The following is a 20640-nucleotide window of genomic DNA, read 5'->3' on the forward strand; positions in this document are numbered from 1 at the left end:
TAAAGTTTCATACTCACTGTCTCACCTGCAATCTAGGTCTTTTTACTTTTCTCTAATTTATAAGATTTTATTTAAGAAAAGGATTTGTGAACATTTGAAAAATGATGCTTTAAGTGACAAGTGTTCACAATAAATTTATTTCCTTGTATGTAATATATTTGTCATAAAGCGAGTACTATTTTTACTTTAGCTGATTACCCTGCCTGTATGTTGTAGCGAGGAGAGTTAATAGGGAATGGTTATTGATTAATAGTACCACGTGATATTATTTTTAACAGAAATGAATTTTGGTGCTGTGGAAACTTATTTTTCAGGTTGAAGCACTCAATAAACTAAAAACTTTAAATAGTTTAATCAAACTGAATGCAATGAAGCTAAATAGAGCCAAAGGGAAAGAAGCAATGCACACTTGTTTAAAACAGAATGCTTACCGTGAAGCCCTCTCTGACCTGCAGTCACCTCTCAACCCATGTGTTATCCTCTCAGAACTCTAGTAAGTGACCTTCTGTACTCTGCTTGGTGAACTTCCCTTTAAATAACATTGTAGGAGGGATTTCCGAGTGACTGCTTTAGGGGAGCAGTGAAGACAGCTGTTGGTAATTGGAATAAAATTAAAGAAGGAAAATATTAAAGTTCTCAAAAGTTATTCTTATGTTAATAGGATGTTTGCCTTCTAGCTAAATTTACCAGTGGGGTAAGTGGAAGTTAATTTCCTTTCAATTATATGCAATTAAATTTGTTTTCTGTATTACTGGTTTCTTACGTAGAGTTGAAAGTCTTATGTAAGCAAAATGTTTGCAGCCACCATAGATTATTTACTAATTAAACTTTCCTTCAAAATGAAATTTTTGAATAAACTTAGAAAATGATTTCTTATTTTTACTTTTCCTGTAAAAGTAACAATGGGAAAGTAATTATTATGTTCAGTATATCAGGATTCAGAGTTGATCCCTCTTTAGGAAATCACGAATGAACTCACAATCCAGTGTTATATTCTGATTGTTATTGTCCATGTATGATAACAAAAGTTAAAGAAGAATAAGGAAAGAAAAGGAGGAGTTTTAAATATAGCGGTGAGAAGGGTGAGAAGGGCAAATCTGGATTTTCAATTCAGTTCATCTGTCATCACTGCATGCTGACCAAGGCTAGTGTCACAGTTGCTTTTCTGCCAAGAAGAAATGTTATAGTTTTGACTTCTGTAGACCTGAATGGAACAGGTGAGGGATTTTCCCAGGCCTAGTATATCATAGCAACATTACAGTCTTGCCATATGTTTTGACTGAAGTGGGCTAATTTTTCCCTTTCTTCCTTTCAGTGTTGAGAAGTGTAAATACATGGATTCCAAAATGAAGCCTTTGTGGCTTGTGTACAACAACAAGGTGTTTGGTGAGGATTCAGTTGGAGTGATTTTTAAAAATGGTGATGGTATGTATTGAGTTCTTCACAGTGCCAAATTCCTTAGTATTTTTCATTTATTGTCTCTTTGCTTTCTCTGAAAGGTGATGTGAAAATGTAGAACAAACAGATGGCAGCCAGTAGGTAGCTGTTAATGGTCATTAAGTTGAATTTGACCTATCATAAACCCTCTTTTTTTCTCCTTTTGGAAAGTGATTTGTATAGCGTACTTAACATGCATTGTTCTAATAAGCCTTCCCTTTTCCCTACAAAATACAATGCTGTGTATTCCTTCGGTTAAAAGCTTATAAAGTATAAGAGTATTTTCAATATGTTCATAACATTGTTTCAATGACAGCAATTTTTATATTGCTGCCATAGTTTTATATTTTAATTAAAACATTTTACCCATATTTTATAAAAGAAATGCCTCTGAAGTAATCACACCAACCAGAAGGTAGTCATGATTGCTGCCATTCATTACTTATGTGATTGCAGGCAAATCATGTAAAATTCATAGAGCTTCAGGTTCTTCTGTACATGAAGATTATATCATCTCTGTGTTGGGTCTGTTAAATGGAATTAAGCGAACCTAAGTGTATGTGCTTACAACTATTTTTAAAAGAAATTTAAAATTCCGGGAAAAAAATTAACAGAGGAGTTATTTTTCAGTGTTTATTTTCCAGCCAGTTAATTCTGGCTGAATTAGTTAATCTTAAATTAATGTTATTAAGCATAAAGTATAGAGCACTTACATACGGGCTTTTCCCGCTTAGATTTACGGCAGGATATGTTGACACTCCAAATGCTGCGCTTGATGGATTTACTCTGGAAAGAAGCTGGTCTGGACCTTCGGTAAGATTTCTAGTGAATTTCTTTTTATCTCATGTTGTATTCCTTCCACAATAGAGTTTTAAAAACTTCTTGTTGATTTCTTCCTGATATTATTATTGGTTGTTGTTCATAATCATATCCATATAATACTTTATAGTTTACAACAATCTCTCAATACATTATCTTACTGAGACCTCATCAAGTGTAAAACTACACTTGTGACAGCAAGAGTCACATCCCAATCTGCGGTTTTGGAGCTGGTCTCAGGAAAGATGCACTGGTGGTTGTGAGAGTGATAAGCCAGAGAAGGGCCTGCGCCTCTTCTTTTTCAGCCTAGTAACCATGATTCTTTTAACCTTCCTGAAAGGGAAGTCTTTAGGTGGACTTCCAGGGTTTTTTGCTTGCCACCATTGTTAGGGGTAGACAGTGAGAAGAACAGGTGTATGGTAACAAAGAAAAAGGAAACATAATGGATTTTTAAAGTTTAATTATTATAAATCTTTTAAGATAAAGAGCAATAATTGGAAACACTGTTGATATATTTAATTATATAAAAATATAAGGTTCAAGTGTCAACAAACCAAAGTTGAGCCTCACCCCAGGTGTTATATTCATAATGAACAGGACAAGGGGATAAAAATTCTAAATATTAAGAGTTCATAGAAATATATAGGGAGAAGATGTGAAAAGGCCATTCAAGTTATAAAATAAATAAGCTAATAATTATGCAAATACCATTTGTTCTAAGGTAGAAGTTCAAATTAAAAGAACAATTAGATACCATTGATTTCTTACCAAAAATTTTGTTAAATGAAATACAGTCTGGAGCACTGTTGCAGTAACAGAAACACAGATATTGTCGTATACCATTATAAATTAATATAAACCTCTGTATCATTTATTTATACTCTATATCCAATATTTCCATAATTTAATTTAAAATTAAAAATGTGAAGAGATATATGCACAAAGGTGCTCATTCTTGCTTTATTTACAGTAAAAAAGAAAAATTGGGCCATGCTTTTCAACGTTTGCTCAATAGTATAATGGTTAAAAAATTATGAGCTTTCACATATGATGAAACATCTCAGGTATTTAAAAGTATTGTTTATAGAGAATTGCTATCAGTTTGGAGATGCAAACCAGTGAGATGCAAAAAATATTTTGATAGAATGCTTTCAACCATTTAAAAAACTTGCTGAAAAATGACACACATTTTAAAATGTTTACAGAAACTAAAATGGTATAATAGACATTACTTATGGGTGGTAGGATTAAAGATGATACAATCCCCTCTGCCCTTGGTATACCTGGTTCTCTAGTTTTCTACAGTTTACTCCTTTTAAGGAGAGAAAAACATTAAACATATTTCATGATATAGGGCCATACAGTTAAAAACATTTCTCCATGCTAGTTATTAATAACTTCATCTTTTACTTAATTCTTTGTTTTTTTAAACTGTGAAATATTTTAAACATGAAATATAGATGATAATTTACAATATTTTTGTGCTCTTAAACCCAGATTTGTGTAGATATTTAATAGTTTAATGACAGATGTTAACATGTTTTCAAAGAGGAATTAAATATGCAGATAAAATTAATGCAATCGTACGATCTCCTTTCTCACAACTCAGGATTTACCATCATTCTAAACTGTAATATGTGTATGTTTGTGCTTAAACTATATATTATATATCCATTGAATGTTTTGAACTTCCAATAAATAACTGTCGTATCACATGTAATTTTTTGAAGTTTACTTTTATTACATGTTTCGAGATTTATCAAGATGAATATGTGAAGTTCTAATTTGTTATTTTCACTTCTGTATTAATGTTTTGAGTTAAATGCACAAGTTTATCCATTCCCCTATTAGTAGCTATTTGTGTTTATTTGTTTGTACACTTCTCTTTACTTATATTTGGAAGAGTTCTTTACTTTATATAGCCAGAAGTGGAATTGCTGGGTCATAAAGCATGTATACTTTCAACCTTACCACTGTTGCCCAAGTGGCTTCCAGAATGTTTATACCAGTGTTATGTTTCTCCCCAGAAATATCTCCTTGCCAATCAGACTTGTTAGTTTTTTGCAAATCTAGTGGATATAACATGGTATCTCATAGAGTTTTAATTGGCATTTCTTTGGTTGAATAATTTTTCAGTGTTTATAATTAGTGTGTCTTCTTTCTGCTGTGAATTACCTAGGTTTCTTTGAGGTTTATGCTTTTTGTATTATTTTTTAAAAATCCTTCATTGTACAATTATCTTAAAGATGCTGTCTTTTATTTTCCGAATTTTAAAATTGACTTCTTTTCTATCTCTGTGAAAGTTTAGTCCTAGTATTGACTCTTTTGGGATTTAGGTTTTTTTTGATTACTCTTCTTGAGTCCCTTTTGAGGCTAAAAATTGTCTATTTCTTCATTGTTTTTTAATTTATTACCATACTATTTATAATGTCTTCTTGTAATTTTACAACTTCTGCTATGTTTAATTTTTTTCTCCTTTTACATTTGTAAAATTATTTTGTATGCAGTATGTTTTCCATATTAGTCTTCTCTAGATTAGTCTTAGAGGTTTGCATCTTAGTATTTTAAAAGAATGGGCTTCTAATTTTTCTGTTTTTATCATTGATTTCATCTTTATAGTTTCCTTCCTTTTACTTGTGTTAATTCTGTTTCTGATTTTTTGAAACAGAACATTGTATGTGTATGTGTGTTAGTCGCTCAGTCATGTCTGACTCTTTGTGACCTCATGGACTTCAGCACGCCAGGCTTCTCTGTCCATGGAATTCTCCAGGCAAGAATACTGGAGTGGATTGCCATTCCTTTCTCCAGAGGATCTTCCCGACCAAAGGATCGAACCCTGGTCTCCTGCATCACCAGCGATTCTTTACCATTTGAGCTATAGGGACATTAATTTCCATTTTTTAAAACCATACATATATTTCTTCTAGCTACATTAACTGCTTCCCATAAATTTTTTTCCCTTAAGTTTTAAAATGTACTTGTTTGTCCTTTTTTATAATACATCACACTATATAGAATTTACTTCTAAATGTTTTATTATTTCCATTATTATTTCTTCAAGTCCTGAGCTAGTTTAGATTATTTTGACTCCCAAATTACATTGAACTTTTTTGTTGGTGGTGTCTCTATGATGTCTTAATTTTATTGTATCTGACTACTGTCAGATTTTGTGGTCTGTGTAAGATCAATGTCATGTTTATTAAGATTTTTTATGCATTACCATATGCCCAGTTTTTCTATCACATTGATTGTGATGTTCATTGATTTAAAATATTTCAGATGCTGTAGTTAATAACTGTAAGGTCATAAACTGGTATATCAAATTTGTTGATTATTCCCAGATCTTTCTTCTCATTAAAGTTTTACTTGTCACTTCAGAGTTATGTTAAAACCTCCTATTATAATTGGTATTTTTCAGTTTCTAGCTTGCAATTTTGTTAATCTTGTCATTGTGATTTTAATTTGCATTTTCTTAATGAGTAATAATGTCAGCCAGATTTTCATGTGCTTGATAGTCATTTGTATATCTTATTTGGAGAAATACCTATTCAAGTTTTTTGCTCATTTTTGAATTGGGTTATTATATTTGTCTTTTGAGTTATGAGTTCCTTACATATTTTGGATACTAGACTCCTAGTGAATACATTATTGGCAAATATTTTCTCCCATTCTGTGGGTTTGTTCACTTTCATGATAGTGTCCTTAGATGCACAAAATATTTCCTTTGATGAAGTTCAGTTTATCTATTTTTTCCTCTAGCTTCTTGTGTTTTTGGTGTAAGGTCTGAGAAACCATTATCTAATCCACTATCATGAAGATTTACACCTATGCTTTCTTCTGAAAATTTTAGTTTAGCCCTTATCTAGGAGGTCATTAATGCACTTTTAGTTAATATTTTTGTATGGTACGTGGTAGGAGTCCACAGTTTCATTTTTTTAGTGTGTTGGTATCCAGTTGTCACAGCACCATTGTTGAAAAGATTGTTCTTTCTTCATTGAATTATCTTGGTACTTGTGTCAAACATGAAATGACTATAAATGTGAGGGAATTTTCCTAGAGTCTAAATTCTGTTTCATTGACCTATATATTTTATTTCTATGCATAGTCTTGATTAATTTGTAGTAAGTTTTGAATTTGGGAATTGTCTGCCTCTATTGCCTTGTAGGAGTTCTGTGGTTTCAGGTCTTACATTTAGATCTTTAATCCATTTTGAGTTTTTTTTGTATATGATGTTAGAAGATACTGTTTACATTCTTTATATGTAGCCGTCCAGTTTTCCCAGTGACACTTATTGACGGGACTGTCCTTTCTCAATTGTATAGCTTTGCTTCCCGTGTCGTAGACTCATTGATCCATTGAATGAGTTTACTTTTGGACTCTGTTCTGTTTTGGACATTGATTTTTGTGCTGGTTACATGTTGTTTTGATTATTGTAGCGCATTCTGAAATCTTGGTATGTGATAAGATTTAGGATTATTCTTGTTCTTTGAAAAATGTCATGGTATTTGGTTCATTTAAATAATTTCTATTTAAATATAGTCTCTGGTGATTCATCATATTTTCCCCCTAACTTTTAAAATTTATTTTTGGCTATGCTAAGTCTCAGTTGCTTCATGTGGGCTTTCTCCAGTTGTGGCGAGTGTGAGCCACTCTCCAGTTGTGATGCATGGGCTTCTCGTTGTGGTGGTTTCTCGCTGTGGAGAATGGGCTCCAGGGTACACAGCCTTCAGTAGGGATCTAAAGCCAAGGTACATGGGCTTAGTTGGCCTGCAGCATGTAGAATCTTCCCAGACCAGGGATTGAACCCATGTCCTTTGCATTGGCAGGTGGATTCTTAACCACTGGACCACTAACAAAATCTGATTTGTCATTCTTATACTTCTCTTTTGTTCTTTAGACATGGCTCCTTTTATTTCTTTGAACATGCTTAATATAGGGTTTTAATCTTGTGAACCTTGAAAATCAGGTTCTCTCCCTTGTTCAGGATTTTTTTTGTTATTGCTGTTTGTTGTTTATTTCATGACTTCTCAACTAATTTTGTAAAGTTTGTGTTCTTTGTCATGCATGGTCACTGATTTCTCTGCTTGGTTAGTTTATTGGTCAGCTAATGATTAACCACAGATTCCTTAAATGCCTGGAATTCTTAAGTCTTCCAATCTTTACTGAGGTTTCTTTGTGCATGTTAGGACATATCTTGAGGAGTCAGCCAGGTAATTTAGAGTTGTGACCCCTAATTTGTGTAAGCCTCAAAGTTAGTAAGAAGTGAGTGCTAGGGCCTTCTCAACTCTTTTCTATCCCTTTGCACAACCCCAGAAATGTATACAACCATGCAGCTTCTAGATTCCTTTGAATGTGTTGCAGTCTTTCATATCCTTTATGAACATCTCATTCCACAGGTTTTCCTTTAAGTTTTTTGTTAAAGTTTTTCTTTATTGTTTGACCCAACTCTTATTTACCCTTAAGACAGCCTCAGTGTTAAACACCTTATTCCTGGTTATTTTTGAGAAACACCCTTAGCTAAAAGGCAGTTCACAGTAGGCAAGGTTTCAGTCAGGTCAAAGAAACACAGAATTGTTAGTGGGATCTTCTTAGAAATTGCAAGAGTTCAAAGAATGACAGTTATGTAGAAATGAGGCTTTGAAGGTGCTCCAACCCCTTTTTTGTCCCCTTTAGAGGCTACCAGATTTCTGTAATCACAGTGATTATGGGACATTTGTTGCCATGTCTACTGAAGAACTGGAAAGTAGATGGGATTAGAATAAGTAACAGTAAAACACAACTGAGATTGAGCCAAAAAATACTCCCCAGATCAGTGCAAACCATTTTTATATTTCCGTATTACTGAAATAGTTGATTCTTGACAGTTTTTTTGCCAGTGTTCTTGTTGTTCTAGAAGGGGGGATTTTCAAAGGTCCTTAACTTCCTGGTTTTGCTTATATTACCTGGTTATAGAATTTGGAAATACAGATTGACAGCTGCTTTCCTTAGAAATCTTGAAGATTTTATTCCATAGTATCCTGACCTCTGTTGTCATTTTCTAAAGTCTTCTGTCAATCTAAATAAGCTGTCTTTTTTAATTCCCATTGCAGCAAAAAAGTTTTATTTGCCTTTTGTTTCTACAGTTTTACTATAATTTGTCTGTGTTTGGATTTCTTTTGATTTATTTTTACTTGCACGTTTTCTTTTTATCTTTTTAAGAAAATCACATCTTTTATTTTCTGCAGAATGAATCCGTATTTTTTGTCATTGCAGTTTTCTTCAGTTTCTTTTGAAACTTTAGTAGATGTATTTTGGTCTTTCCTGTTTTGTCCTACATGTCTTCTTAATATCTTTGCTATTTCTCTCCTTTTAATCTTTATTGTAGTTTCTTTCATTCTGTCTCCCAGTTCATTAATTATCTCTTCAGTATCGTCTAATCTCTTGTGTATCAACGTAGTGTGTTTGTTTTGGTAATTGTTTATTTAGCTCTTGTATTTGATTTGATTTTTGTATACCTCTTCTCCCATTAATACTGTACTTTTCTCTTTTTATACTTGGTATTCCTTTTCATATCTTTATCATCTTAGCATCTCTTTCATACTGTTCTCTCTTAGGGTATCACCTTTTCAATTATATGCTTAATATTATTCATTTCCTTGTGTAGTTACTAATATTTAGTTTGAATTCATTATTGGTGAATATTGTGTTTTCTGTGATGGTCCTTTGCCCCCTAGGGTGTGAAAGTTCCTCCCAAAATGAGTTTTGGTTTAGTTTGTGCGTTTGCCCAAGATCTTTATGCATGAGCAACCAGTTTTTATGTTAACTCTTTGCCTTCAGGCTCTCATATTTCAGATTATATTTGAGGCTCATAAGCATATGGGAAGTCTTCAGTTTTTTGCACTTTCACGAATCTCTCCTTTTTTATTGCCCACCCCAGGCCCAGGTTAGATCTAAGGCAAACTCTCATGGTATATCCTGTTATTAACGAGCAGACGTTTTCTAGTTCTCTTCATACACTTGATAGCCCTTTTGTAGCCCCAGCTTTGTGGAGGATTTCAAGTCCAGATCCTGGTTCTCGTGGGCTGGATACCATGTCTCTTTGCTCATGCAGATTAAAATGTCAGCCAAGTCAGTAACTTCCTGAGCCACTACTATGAATAATCTATATATCTGGAATATAGACATCTCCTTTTCTTTCTTACTAATTGTAACTTTTAAAAGCTTTTTTCCTTTATTATTTTTTATGTGTTTTAGTATGTGTAGCAACTTTGTCCGCAAGGTAGCTAGCAACAGTTACACTTGTGCTTTATCCCTGCAAGATTAGGAGTATTTCTTTATTTCTTTTTAACTTTAATTTATTAAAAACTTACAACAGTTGATATTTATTGATTGAACAAGGTATTCTATTAGGTTCTTCACATGTATAATGTCATGTAATTTACAAGAAAATGAGAAAATTCCTTTTCAGCAGATGAGAAAATTAAAGTTTAAGGGATTATAAACAGTTTGTCAAAAATTACAGAAATAGTGAGTGGTGGAGCTAGATCCAAATTGAGGTCTGTCAGACTCTAAATTTGATTTCAGTTGTTTTGTTATTTGGCAGTTAGGAAAAATTATGGTAAGACTTACCTAGTAACTCTTTGTTTATAAAAGTATTCTGGTGGCCCAAGTATGTAATTGTCCATTGTTTTGTTTGTTTTTTTTTTTAAGAGTTCTCTGGTCTTTGAATTTTTCCATTGGAAACTTCTCCAGTACTGTTGAGGTAGAGTGAACAATTTGCCATAGGTTTTGATCCATAAATATGACTTGTAGGTGTGATTGGAATACAGAAGTAAGATTATAGTACATCTAAAAAGGACCTTTGAGTACTGTCATATTAAAAGATGTTTGCTTTTCAATTAGCAGAAATGTCTAATACATATGTGTAAAAATAGAACAGGTAGTTTTGAATAGGTAGCAAACTTTTGGTCAATAACTTAGTCATAAGAAATAATATGTAGATAAGAGGGGAATGGTTGACTGTAAGAAATTGTTCCTGAGGAACACAAACTCAGAGGGGTCTGACCTACCTTTTTTTTTTCCCTTCTTTTTTTTTTATGACCACTTTTGTGCTGTAGGTACAAAATGATTTAATTACCTACAGCACCTAAAATATTTACTATCTGGTTCAGTTCAGTAAAAGTTTATTAATTATTCTTATAAAGTAAACCCCAATGAAAATGATTTTATTTTATTTGTCCATAAAAAATGGGGAAAACTTTTCAAGCTTTGGCTGGTAACTTGTCACTTGTTTCCATGGTCAGCACATAAAGCTCCACAGTGGGCTGCTATACTAAAGTAGAGAAGATTCTAGCCATATAATGAGCCTTTTTAATTGTAAAAGGCTGAGCTAAAGACTATCCTGAGTTTAATCAGACTAATTGAAAGCCCCAACTAAATTCTTTTCTCCTAGTTTTTTGTTTTTTGGCCATTCTGTTTAGCTGTAAAGCACAGTTAGCATCAAATGAAGTTCATTGTGACCTCAGGCAAAGGGAGGCAGCCACAGGTGGAAGTGCTAGAAATAAACTTGGTGTCAGTCTCAGGGGAAACTGTGTGTCTAACAAGAAGAGGAACTTGTCTGTTCAGTTGAGTTCTTTGCTGACTTTTTGTACTCTGATCCCATGTTTTAAAAAATATGCAGGATTTTAATTCTTTTGAGTTCATTTTCAAACCAATAGCTGTTTTTTTCAGCAAACATTTTTTTTTGACTGTTTCTATAAATATACATGCCCCAGTGTTGGTGTTATGTTTGTTTTTCTTTTGGCCAGCTGTTGAGGTTAAATTGGTTCATGTAGCACACACTAATTTTTTTAATACTTTTATTTATTAATTAATTTTGGCTCTGTTGGGTCTTTATGCTGTGCTGGCTTTTCTTTTCTTTTTTTTCTGGCTTTTCTTTAGTTGCGATGAAAGGTGGCTACTCTCTGGTTGTGGTAGAATGGACTTCTCATTCCAGTGCCTTCTCTTGTTGTGGAGCATGGTCTCTAGGGTGCACGGACTTCAGTAGTTACAGCACATGGGCTCGGTAGTTTCGGCTCCCAGGCTCTCTAGAGCAAGGGCTCGATAGCTGTGGCCCACGGGCTTAGTTGCTCCATGGTATATGGGATCTTCCCAGAACATGGATAGAACCCGTGTTTCCTGCATTGGCAGGCAGATTCTTTACCACTGAGCCTCTAGTGAAGTTACAGGCATTTAAGTTCAATGTCAGATCTTCAGATACCTTCTACACATTACTATTTTGATCAGAATATTTTAGCTCCTGAAAAGTCCTACAAAAGCATGAATTAAAGTACATATTTTTCTCTGATGTCTCAAAATACTCTTGATAGCTTTCCTGCCAAATTAGAACTTTTGAAAGCCGTCAGTATTAGAACACTCTGACCACTGGGTGTCAAATAGGTACTGAATTTTGGAGAGTTGTCTTCATTGTGACTTTATATATGAGTTGTACTAATGGGGGTTTACTTCCCTTTGAGAGAGCTACACGGCAGTTCTAATGACACTGGTATCAGTGGTTAGAAGGATGAAGGAAGAAGATGGAAGCAATGCAAGCCTTAGGTAAAAGAATTATACTTGCCTCCTTTTGAGGCAATGGGCTAAAGTACCACCAAGACTTGGGTCCGTGTGTCAGAGTCAAGGCCAGAGAAAACTTTCTACATACCCATTCAGAGTAGGGTGATGGGGCTGCCATCCCTGCTGCTTTAGAATTTATCTCATTTTACAATTCTTGCTTTAATGGAAAGATAACAAATTGCGCCTTGAGTCAGAGAGTCTGAGAAAGGAAGATAAACTTTACTAAGTATTGTCATAGCCTGAATGAGAAGTTGAGTGCTAAGGGGGCCCCTGTAAGGTGGTCAGGGCTCCAAGAGTTTGTCCCCAGCTTGACTTCTGTCAAACTGTCTTTATGACAAGGATGTTTTTTCCTACCCATTGTGAGCGTTTTATCCTCAAGACACTAAATGCTTTCATCAGTGTCTGCTTGTGAAGAGGAAGTTGTTGGAGTTTTGCCCAGTTTGGCTACAAGTAGGGTAGGAAGAGATGTCGAAAAGTGAGCCAAAGTGCACTTGACCGGACCGTGTTTACCTCACATGTGCTGTGTCATGATAAGGATGGGGGGATTGGTAAAAACTGTCATGCTCCATAGGTGCCTTTTCTAGTGAAGGGTAAACTGTAAAAAAGGGGAATTGATCAATAATGCAGATGTAAAGGCAGGCTATTTGTATATCATCAGGCTGTCAGCATGTAGTTTCACAATTTTGCTCCCAACCATATTTTGTTGGAAATAGGAAATAGCTTAAAGAACCATAAAATTGAATTGTTGGTTAGAAGGAAATTTAAAAACTTTAAAATGAAACTCTCTTTTATCTGATTATTATTCACACTAACACATTCATTCATTCCCCCAACACACACACACATATATTTTTCTCTTTGGTAAAGCCCTTACATGACAGATAAAGCTCCACCTGGTCTTTCAACACTGACCATTTCCTCTCCTGATCCGGCATTTATTCTCTACCTTGTACTTGCCTCTATCCCTTGTGTCCTTCCTCCGCACAGAGCTCTTTCTTAGTCCTTGACAGGTTCTAGTGGCACTTCTCATTCATCCAACAGTCACATTCATCCAACATACATATAGCTGCACTTGTATGTATTGAATCAGTGAATTCTATATACTTTGCATTTTCTGTAGACACCAGCCTTATATTTGAAATTTACAAGGTATCTTATTCCATTTTGTATTTGTTCTAGTGATAATACAGTTTTTAGAAAACCAAAGAAAACGTTAACAACCAAAATGAGAGGATAATACTAATATATAAAGAATTCACATAAATCTCTAAGAACAATGTTTAAAACTGTAATAAATAGACCAAATATCTGATTAACTAATTCACAAAAGAAACTCTACTTGAAATGTCTAAAAGAGACCTGAGAAAGTGTTGATTTTTATTAGGGATCATATAAATGCAAATTTAAGCAAAATGCTACGTATGAATTTAGCTAAAATTATTTTGTACAGGAAGCAGCCTGAGAGATCTTTTATATAGTCAGTGACTCTAGACTGTATCAGTTAAAAAGATTGCTTTAGAGCCACTCAGACCTAGTTTTAAGTCTTGGATCTTCTACTTAAATGGATGACTTTTTTGCAAATTGAAGGTTACATTGTGCTTGTAAAATTGTTAAGTAAGGAACTCACCTTACTTGTAGGAATTTTGTTGTTAACTTTGTTTAATTCATTCAGAAATACTTACTGAGTGCCTGTTTTGTACACCCTCTCAGGTACTGAAGATACACAGTGAACAAATTATCCCTGTCTGATGAAATTTACATCCTAATGGTAGAGACAGACAGTAAACAAACACATAAAAAAATGTACAGGATTTTGGAGTGTTGAGGGCTATCGAGGAAAATAAAGCAGGGAAGAGACCACAGGTAGTTTGTTGGCATATAAGATGATTCGGTAATTCTTTACTGAGACGGGGCCATTTCAGGAAAGATTTCAAAGTGGTAAGGGAATAAGCCATGTAGATGTCTTGGGGAAGAATGGTCCAGGCAGAGAAAATAACACAGATAAAGGAATGAAAGACTGTTGTACCTAATATGTATGAGGAGTTGCAAGTGAGTCAGTGTAGTAAAAACAAGTGAGCAAGGGAAAGATACTAAGAGAGGGGAAGCAGGACTAGATTTAAGGTCTTGGGAGTTCCAAGAAGCATGTTGGCTTACACTCAGGGGGGAAGCGATTGCCGAAAATTGCAGTCAGGGGAATGACATGAATGGCTGTTTGTTTTTTAAAATCTTTTGGCCACAAAGTGCAGCATGTGGGATCTTGGTTCCCCAACCAGGGATCAAACCCACACCCCCTGCATTAGCAGCGTGGAGTCTTAACCACTGGACTGCCAGAGAAGTCCTATGAATGTATTTTAAATGGAGGCACAGTGGTAAAGAATTTCTCCTGCCAATGCAGAGAGATGCAGGAGACGTGGGTTCAATTCCTTGGTCAGGAAGATCCCCTGTGGAAGGCAATAGCAACCCACTCCAGTATTCTTGCCTTGATAGAGGAGACTGGTGGGCTCCAGTCCATGGGGTTGCAAAGAGTTGGACACGACTGAGCATACAGCATATATTGCTCTTGCGTTTAGAACAGACTATACTATGGGAGCAGGGAGACTAGTTAGGAAATTTGAGTAATTGAATAGGGGTGGTGGTGACATGAACTAGGGTGGTAGGTTAAGGAAGGGTGGAGACAAAGAACTTCTTAGCCTGTATGCATTTTCAAGATAGGTAAATATTGGGAATGGGAGGAAGAATCATAGATTACCTTAAGTTTGTGGGCTTGAACAGTGGAACGATAGGTTGCTGTTAACCAAGGTAATGTATAAAGTGCTTATTAGCTTGCAGTGTGGCACCTAGATGCTCTGTAAAGGGTGATTCTCTTCTCCAAAATTTAGGGTAAAAATGAAAGACTTTTCTTTTCTCTAATATGCTTCTACCTGCATAAGTGAGTAGAATATTGCACCAAATAATCAGGTAATAAATTACACATTTAGCTGGCACTTTGGAGTTCTATAAAGTACTCTATTTGTTGGCCAAGATATTTATCCTCTAACTGGAGGTGGAACTAATATTGTTTTATATGACCGATACAATAGTGACAAGAGTATCAATGGTAATAAAACTTTTTTTAAAATTCAAAGAAAAAATAATTCTGTCAATCTTTCATTTAATGGATGCATAGATCTGTGACTCTATATCCCTTTTCTTCTTTTCAGGATGCTACCTTACGGCTGCTTAGCAACAGGAGACCGCTCTGGCCTCATTGAAGTTGTGAGCACCTCTGAAACAATTGCTGACATTCAGCTGAACAGTAGCAATGTTGCTGCAGCAGCAGCCTTCAACAAAGATGCCCTTCTGAACTGGCTTAAAGAATACAATTCTGGGTTCGTGTGTTTTTGTTTGTCTTCTGAACAAACTGTCAAACAAATAACTATTCTCTCAGCTAGACTCATCAGTGTCCTAGAGGAAATATTATCTATTGCTTCATTTCTGGTTAGATCAAAATGATAAACAGGCCTTCCTAGAGTCTAACAGATTAGCATTGAATTGTACTTCATCTAGATAAAATTTCAGAGCCGAGCAGTAGTTTAACAAACCTAAGAGTTTAAGTATTTAACAAGTAACATATAACTTTTTAAGTGCATGAACTTCTGTAATTATGGGAATGTATGAACTTAAGTAAATTTTCAGTAGATTTTTACAGTAGAAGTAAATGAGTTTGTCAAGTGGTCTCTCCAAACTGAAAAATACAGTGCTAGAAATTCTGTTGTGCTGTGTGTGCTTAGTCATTCAGTCGTGTCCAACTCTTTGTAACTCCAGAGAACTGCCAGGCTCCTCTGTTCATGAGATTCTCCAGGCAAGAATACTGGAGTGAGTTGCCATTCCCTCCTCCAGGGTATCTTCCCAGCCCACGGATCGAACCCAGGTCTCCCACATTGCAGGCATATGCTTTTTACCACCCGCGCCACCAGGGAAGCCGAGGAATTGTGTTTTTTGTGTTATTGTGTTGTACAATCCCTAATACATAGGAAATTAACGAATTTTCAATGAGAAGGAAACACTAAAAGTATTACTGGCTTAAGACTTTGAAGTCAGACTTAAATGTTTATCATTGGCAAAATCCAGGAACTTGTATATGAGAATCAATGTTCAAATTCTGATTTAGGGCCTTGTCCCTAAAGGGTCTATATTAGTTGTTTCTGATTTAAATCAGTGACTTAAATGATTGGAACCTCAATACTTAACTCTTAAATATGGATTTTAGTCTTTGTTCAAAACTACAAAAGTGTTCCAAAGCCCAGTATCACCCAGCAAAGCTGATGGTCTCCTCTCATTACTGTTCATATGAAACTACCCCTCATCCCCACTGAAACATGAGCCCCAGGACACAGCAGTTTGAACAGTTGATTTCTAGTTATCTGGTATCTGAGCCAGCCTGCTGACTCCTCTCTGCCCTGCTCCTCTGAAAGGAAACAGAAATGTGGATTGGCTCCATCCCATACCTTTGGAGACTAAAATCTTTTCTTCTGTTTTTTTCTCTCATTCAGGGATGACCTGGACCGAGCCATTGAGGAGTTTACCCTATCCTGTGCCGGCTACTGTGTAGCTTCTTATGTCCTTGGGATTGGTGACAGACATAGTGATAACATCATGGTCAAAAAAACTGGCCAGGTAAGCAGCCAGAGTCTGCAAGGACCTCTGTGATGCTGTTATATGCAGCACAGTCTCTTAATGAAACTCAGATTCTTTGATTCTCTGAGTCATGTCTTTGGCTTTTCTTTTATTTCCCACCCCTTGTTTCATATACCATCTGCTTCATTTATATTGGTTTGTTTGCTTAAAGTTAGGTGATAACATTTATTTAAATGCTTACAAATTATTGAGGTTATTTATAAGTGACCTAGTCCTTCAATATAAGAAATTGTATTTGGGGGACACATGTACCTGCAGATAGAGGAAGCAGGTATTATGTAGGGTGTAAAGAAAGAAAAGATTAAGAAAAGAAACAGTTGAGACAAATCCCACTTTATTTTTTCTTTTAGAATATCACATATAATCATCTGTGGGAGTAATGAGAAAGGGAGTGTGAGTAATATCATTTTGGCGTAGCTTAGTAACTATACCAGGTTATTTATTATAAAGAAACTTAGTTTTGAAATAAAAGATTTCTAAATGTTCAGAGTGACTTTTATTTGTAAATCTTATATTTTAAGCAAAGAGGGATAAAATAATTTGAGATATTTTTCAGTTTAGCCATAATTCCCTGACACTAGAGGAATTCCAGAATAAAAATCTCTGGGTCACTATGTGAACTCTGACTCTCAGAGGGACCCAGAATTTTATACCTCCTTGGAGATCTGAGTAGATCTGGTTTTGGCTTTGAGAGATGAACCTTGTGTTCACACTTAAAAAAAATCCCCTCAGACTTCTGGTTAATCAGATTGAAACACAGGTTTTTCTCCATTCTTTCTTGACTCCCTTCTAATAAGATATTGAAGAATAAGAAATATGTTAGGGTCACAAATCAAACCTCAGTAAATTTCAGAAAATTGAAATTGTATCGAGCATCTTCTCCAACCACAACGCTATGAGACTATGAGACTAGATATCAATTACAAGAAAAAACCTGTAAGAAACACAAACACATAGAGATTAAACAACACATTTCTAAATTAACAACAGGTTACTGAAGAGGTCAAAAGGGAAATAAGAAAATTTCTAGAAACAAATGACAAAGAAACCACGACAACTCAAAGCAGCAAAAGGAATTCTAAGAGGGAAGTTTATAGCAATATGATCCTACCTCAAGAAACAAGGAAAACATCGAAGAGAGTAAACCTAAATTTACACCTAAAACAACTGGGAAAAGAAAAAGAAAAAAACTCCAAAATTAGTAGAAAGAAAGAAATCATAAAGATCCGAGCAGAAATAAATGAAATTGAAATGAAAAAAATAATAGTAAAGATTAATAAAACTAAAAGCAGGTTCTTTGAGAAGATAAACAATATTGACAAACCCTTAGCCAGACTCATCAATAAAAAAGAATAAAATAAAAAATAAAAAAGAGAAGAATCAAATCAACAAACTTAGAAATGAAAAAGGAGAGGTTGCAACAGACAATGCAGAAATACAAAGGATTATAAGAGATTATTATGAATAACTATAGGCAATAAAGTACATAACCTGGAAGAAATGGACAGGTTCTGAGAAAGTTCAGTTTTCCATGACCGAACCAGGAAGCAATAGAAATTATGAACAACCAAGTTACAAGCCCTGAAATTAAAGCTGTGATAAAAAAAATCTCCCAGAACAGAAAAGCCAAGGACACGATGGCTTCACAGGAGAATTCTATCAAACATTTAGAGAAGAGCTAATGCCTGTCCTTCTAGAACTCTCTCAAAAAATTGCAGAGGAAGGAACACTTCCAGACTCATTCTAGGAGGACACCATAACCCTGATACCAAAAGCAGACAAAGACAAAACAGAAAAAGAAAACTACAGGCCAATATCACTGATGAACACAGATGCAAAAATCCTCAATAAAAGTTTAGCAAACAGAATTCAGCAACACATCAAAAAGCTCATACACCATGATCAAGTTGGGTTTACTCCAGGGATGCAAGGATTCTTCAACATATGCAAATCAATCAGTATGATACACCATGTTAACAAATTGAGAGATAAAAACCATATGATCATCTCAGTAGATGCAGGAAAAGCCTTTGACAAAATTCAGCACCCATTTATGATTAAAACTCTTCAAAAAATGGGCATAGAAGGAACCTGCCTCAACATAGTAAAAGGCCATATATGATAAGCCTACAGCAAACATTATTCTTAGTGGTGAAAAACTGAAAGCCTTCCCCCATGATCAGGAACAGGACAAGGTGTCCACTTTCACCACTATTATTCAACATAGTTCTGGAAGTCCTAGCTACAGCAATCAGAGAAGAGAAAGAAAGAAAAGGAATCCAGATTGGAAAAGAAAATGCAAAGCTCTCACTGTTTACTGATGACATGATACTGTACATAGAACCCTAAAGATAGTATAAGAAAATTACTAGAGCTGATCAGTGAATTTAGCAAAATTGCAGGATACAAAATCAATACACAGAAGTCACTTGCATTTCTATATATTAATGATGAAAAATCCGAAAGAGAAATTAAGGATTCATCCCCATTCACCATTACAACAAAAAGAATGAAATATCTAGGAATAAACTTACCTAAGGAGATGGAAGAACTGTATACAGAAATGACAATTAATTTCCAAAATATACAAGCAGTTCAAACAACTCAATACCAGAAAAACAAACAACCCAATCAAAAAGTAGGAAAAAGACCTAAACAGACATTTCTCCAAAGAAGACATAGAGATGGCAAACAAACACATGAAAAGATGCTCAACATAGCTCATTATTAGAGAAATGCAAATCAAAACTACAATGAGATATCTCCTAACACCAGTCAGAATGGCCCTCATCCAGAAGTCTACAAACAATAAATACTAGAGAGGCTGTGGAGAAAAGGGAACACTCTTGCACTGTTGGTGGGAATGTAAATTGATACAGCCATTATTTGGAAGTTGGTATGGAGATTCCTTAAAAGGACTAGGAATAAAACCACCATATAACCTAGCAATCCCACTCCTATGCATATACACTGAGGAAACCAAAATTGAAAGAGACACATGTATACCATTGTTCATTGCAGCACTATTTACAACAGCTAGAACATGGAAACAACCTAGATGTCCATCGACAGATGAATGGATAAAGTTGTGGTACATACACACAATGGAATGTTACTCAGCCATAAAAAGGTACACATTTGAGTCAGTTCTAATGAGGTGGATGAACCTAGAACCTATTATGGAGGGTGAAGTGAGTCAGAAAGAGAAAGATAAATACCATATTCTAACACATATATACAGAATTTAGAAAAATGGTACTGAAGAATTTATTTACAGGGCAGCGGTGCAGAAGCAGACACAGAGAATAAACTTCTGGACATGGGGAGAGGGTAGAGGGTGAGATGTGTGAAAAGAATAACATGGAAACTTACATTGCCATATGTGAAATAGATAGCCAATGGGAATTTGCTGTTTGGCTCAGGAAAGGGCTCTGTATCAACCTAGAGGGGTAGAATGGGGAGGGAGTTTCAATATGGAGGGGATATAGGTATACCTATGGCTGATTCATGTTGAGGATTGACAGAAAACAGCAAAATTTATAAAGCAATTATCCTTCAATAAAAAATAAATTAAAAAATATGTAAATCCAAGATATCAAAGATAATAGAGGCCACAAAGGGTGAAAGACATCAGCAGATTTGGGGATGAGCAACAGCAAAATGGAGAAATAGCAGTGACTTAGCATAGCTGAGAAAATGGCTACTTGTAGGTGGATGTGTCACCCTCAGGAATTAGAGGCAGTGGGTGCTGCTAGAGATGGGGAGAGGAGAAGAAGCTAAAAACAGGATTGACTGGTAGCGTATATATGGAGCAGTTAGGTACTCACATCTCCTTCCTAACTCTAAGAAGGGCTAGACGGTTCTCCGAAGAAACCAATTCCTCTGACTCAAGGACACACAGGTTCTACAGAAGCTTAAGAGTAAGTTGCCATATTAAAAATGGGGATGAAGTGATTGTTGTCATGAAAAACAGTATGACTCCCAGCCACTTCTGCTTGCTTTGCTGCAGGAACATAGCAACCAGGTGTATATTCCCACTCTCCCGAGAGACTAGATGGTTCATCTCAAGAGAATCTTTTCTGTTCCAGTGAAGCTCACAGGTCCTGACTGTTGAGG

The 20640-nt window shown here is 35.3% G+C and overlaps 1 protein-coding gene across 2 annotated transcripts in view; it reads left to right on the top strand.

Annotated features, from left to right (window-relative positions):
* Positions 1-20640, top strand: part of PIK3CB (phosphatidylinositol-4,5-bisphosphate 3-kinase catalytic subunit beta) — a 180187-nt gene that overhangs the window by 153717 nt on the left and 5830 nt on the right. For both annotated transcript variants that reach the window (XM_019961790.2, XM_070794147.1), the window contains exons 17-21: positions 315-493; positions 1316-1425; positions 2172-2250; positions 15048-15215; positions 16380-16503. In XM_019961790.2, the coding sequence (XP_019817349.1) occupies positions 315-493; positions 1316-1425; positions 2172-2250; positions 15048-15215; positions 16380-16503 (660 nt within the window). The remainder of the gene's footprint in view (positions 1-314; positions 494-1315; positions 1426-2171; positions 2251-15047; positions 15216-16379; positions 16504-20640) is intronic.

Source organism: Bos indicus, chromosome 1, assembly GCF_029378745.1.
Source record: "Bos indicus isolate NIAB-ARS_2022 breed Sahiwal x Tharparkar chromosome 1, NIAB-ARS_B.indTharparkar_mat_pri_1.0, whole genome shotgun sequence".
In the NCBI taxonomy this organism is placed as follows: Eukaryota; Metazoa; Chordata; class Mammalia; order Artiodactyla; family Bovidae; genus Bos; species Bos indicus.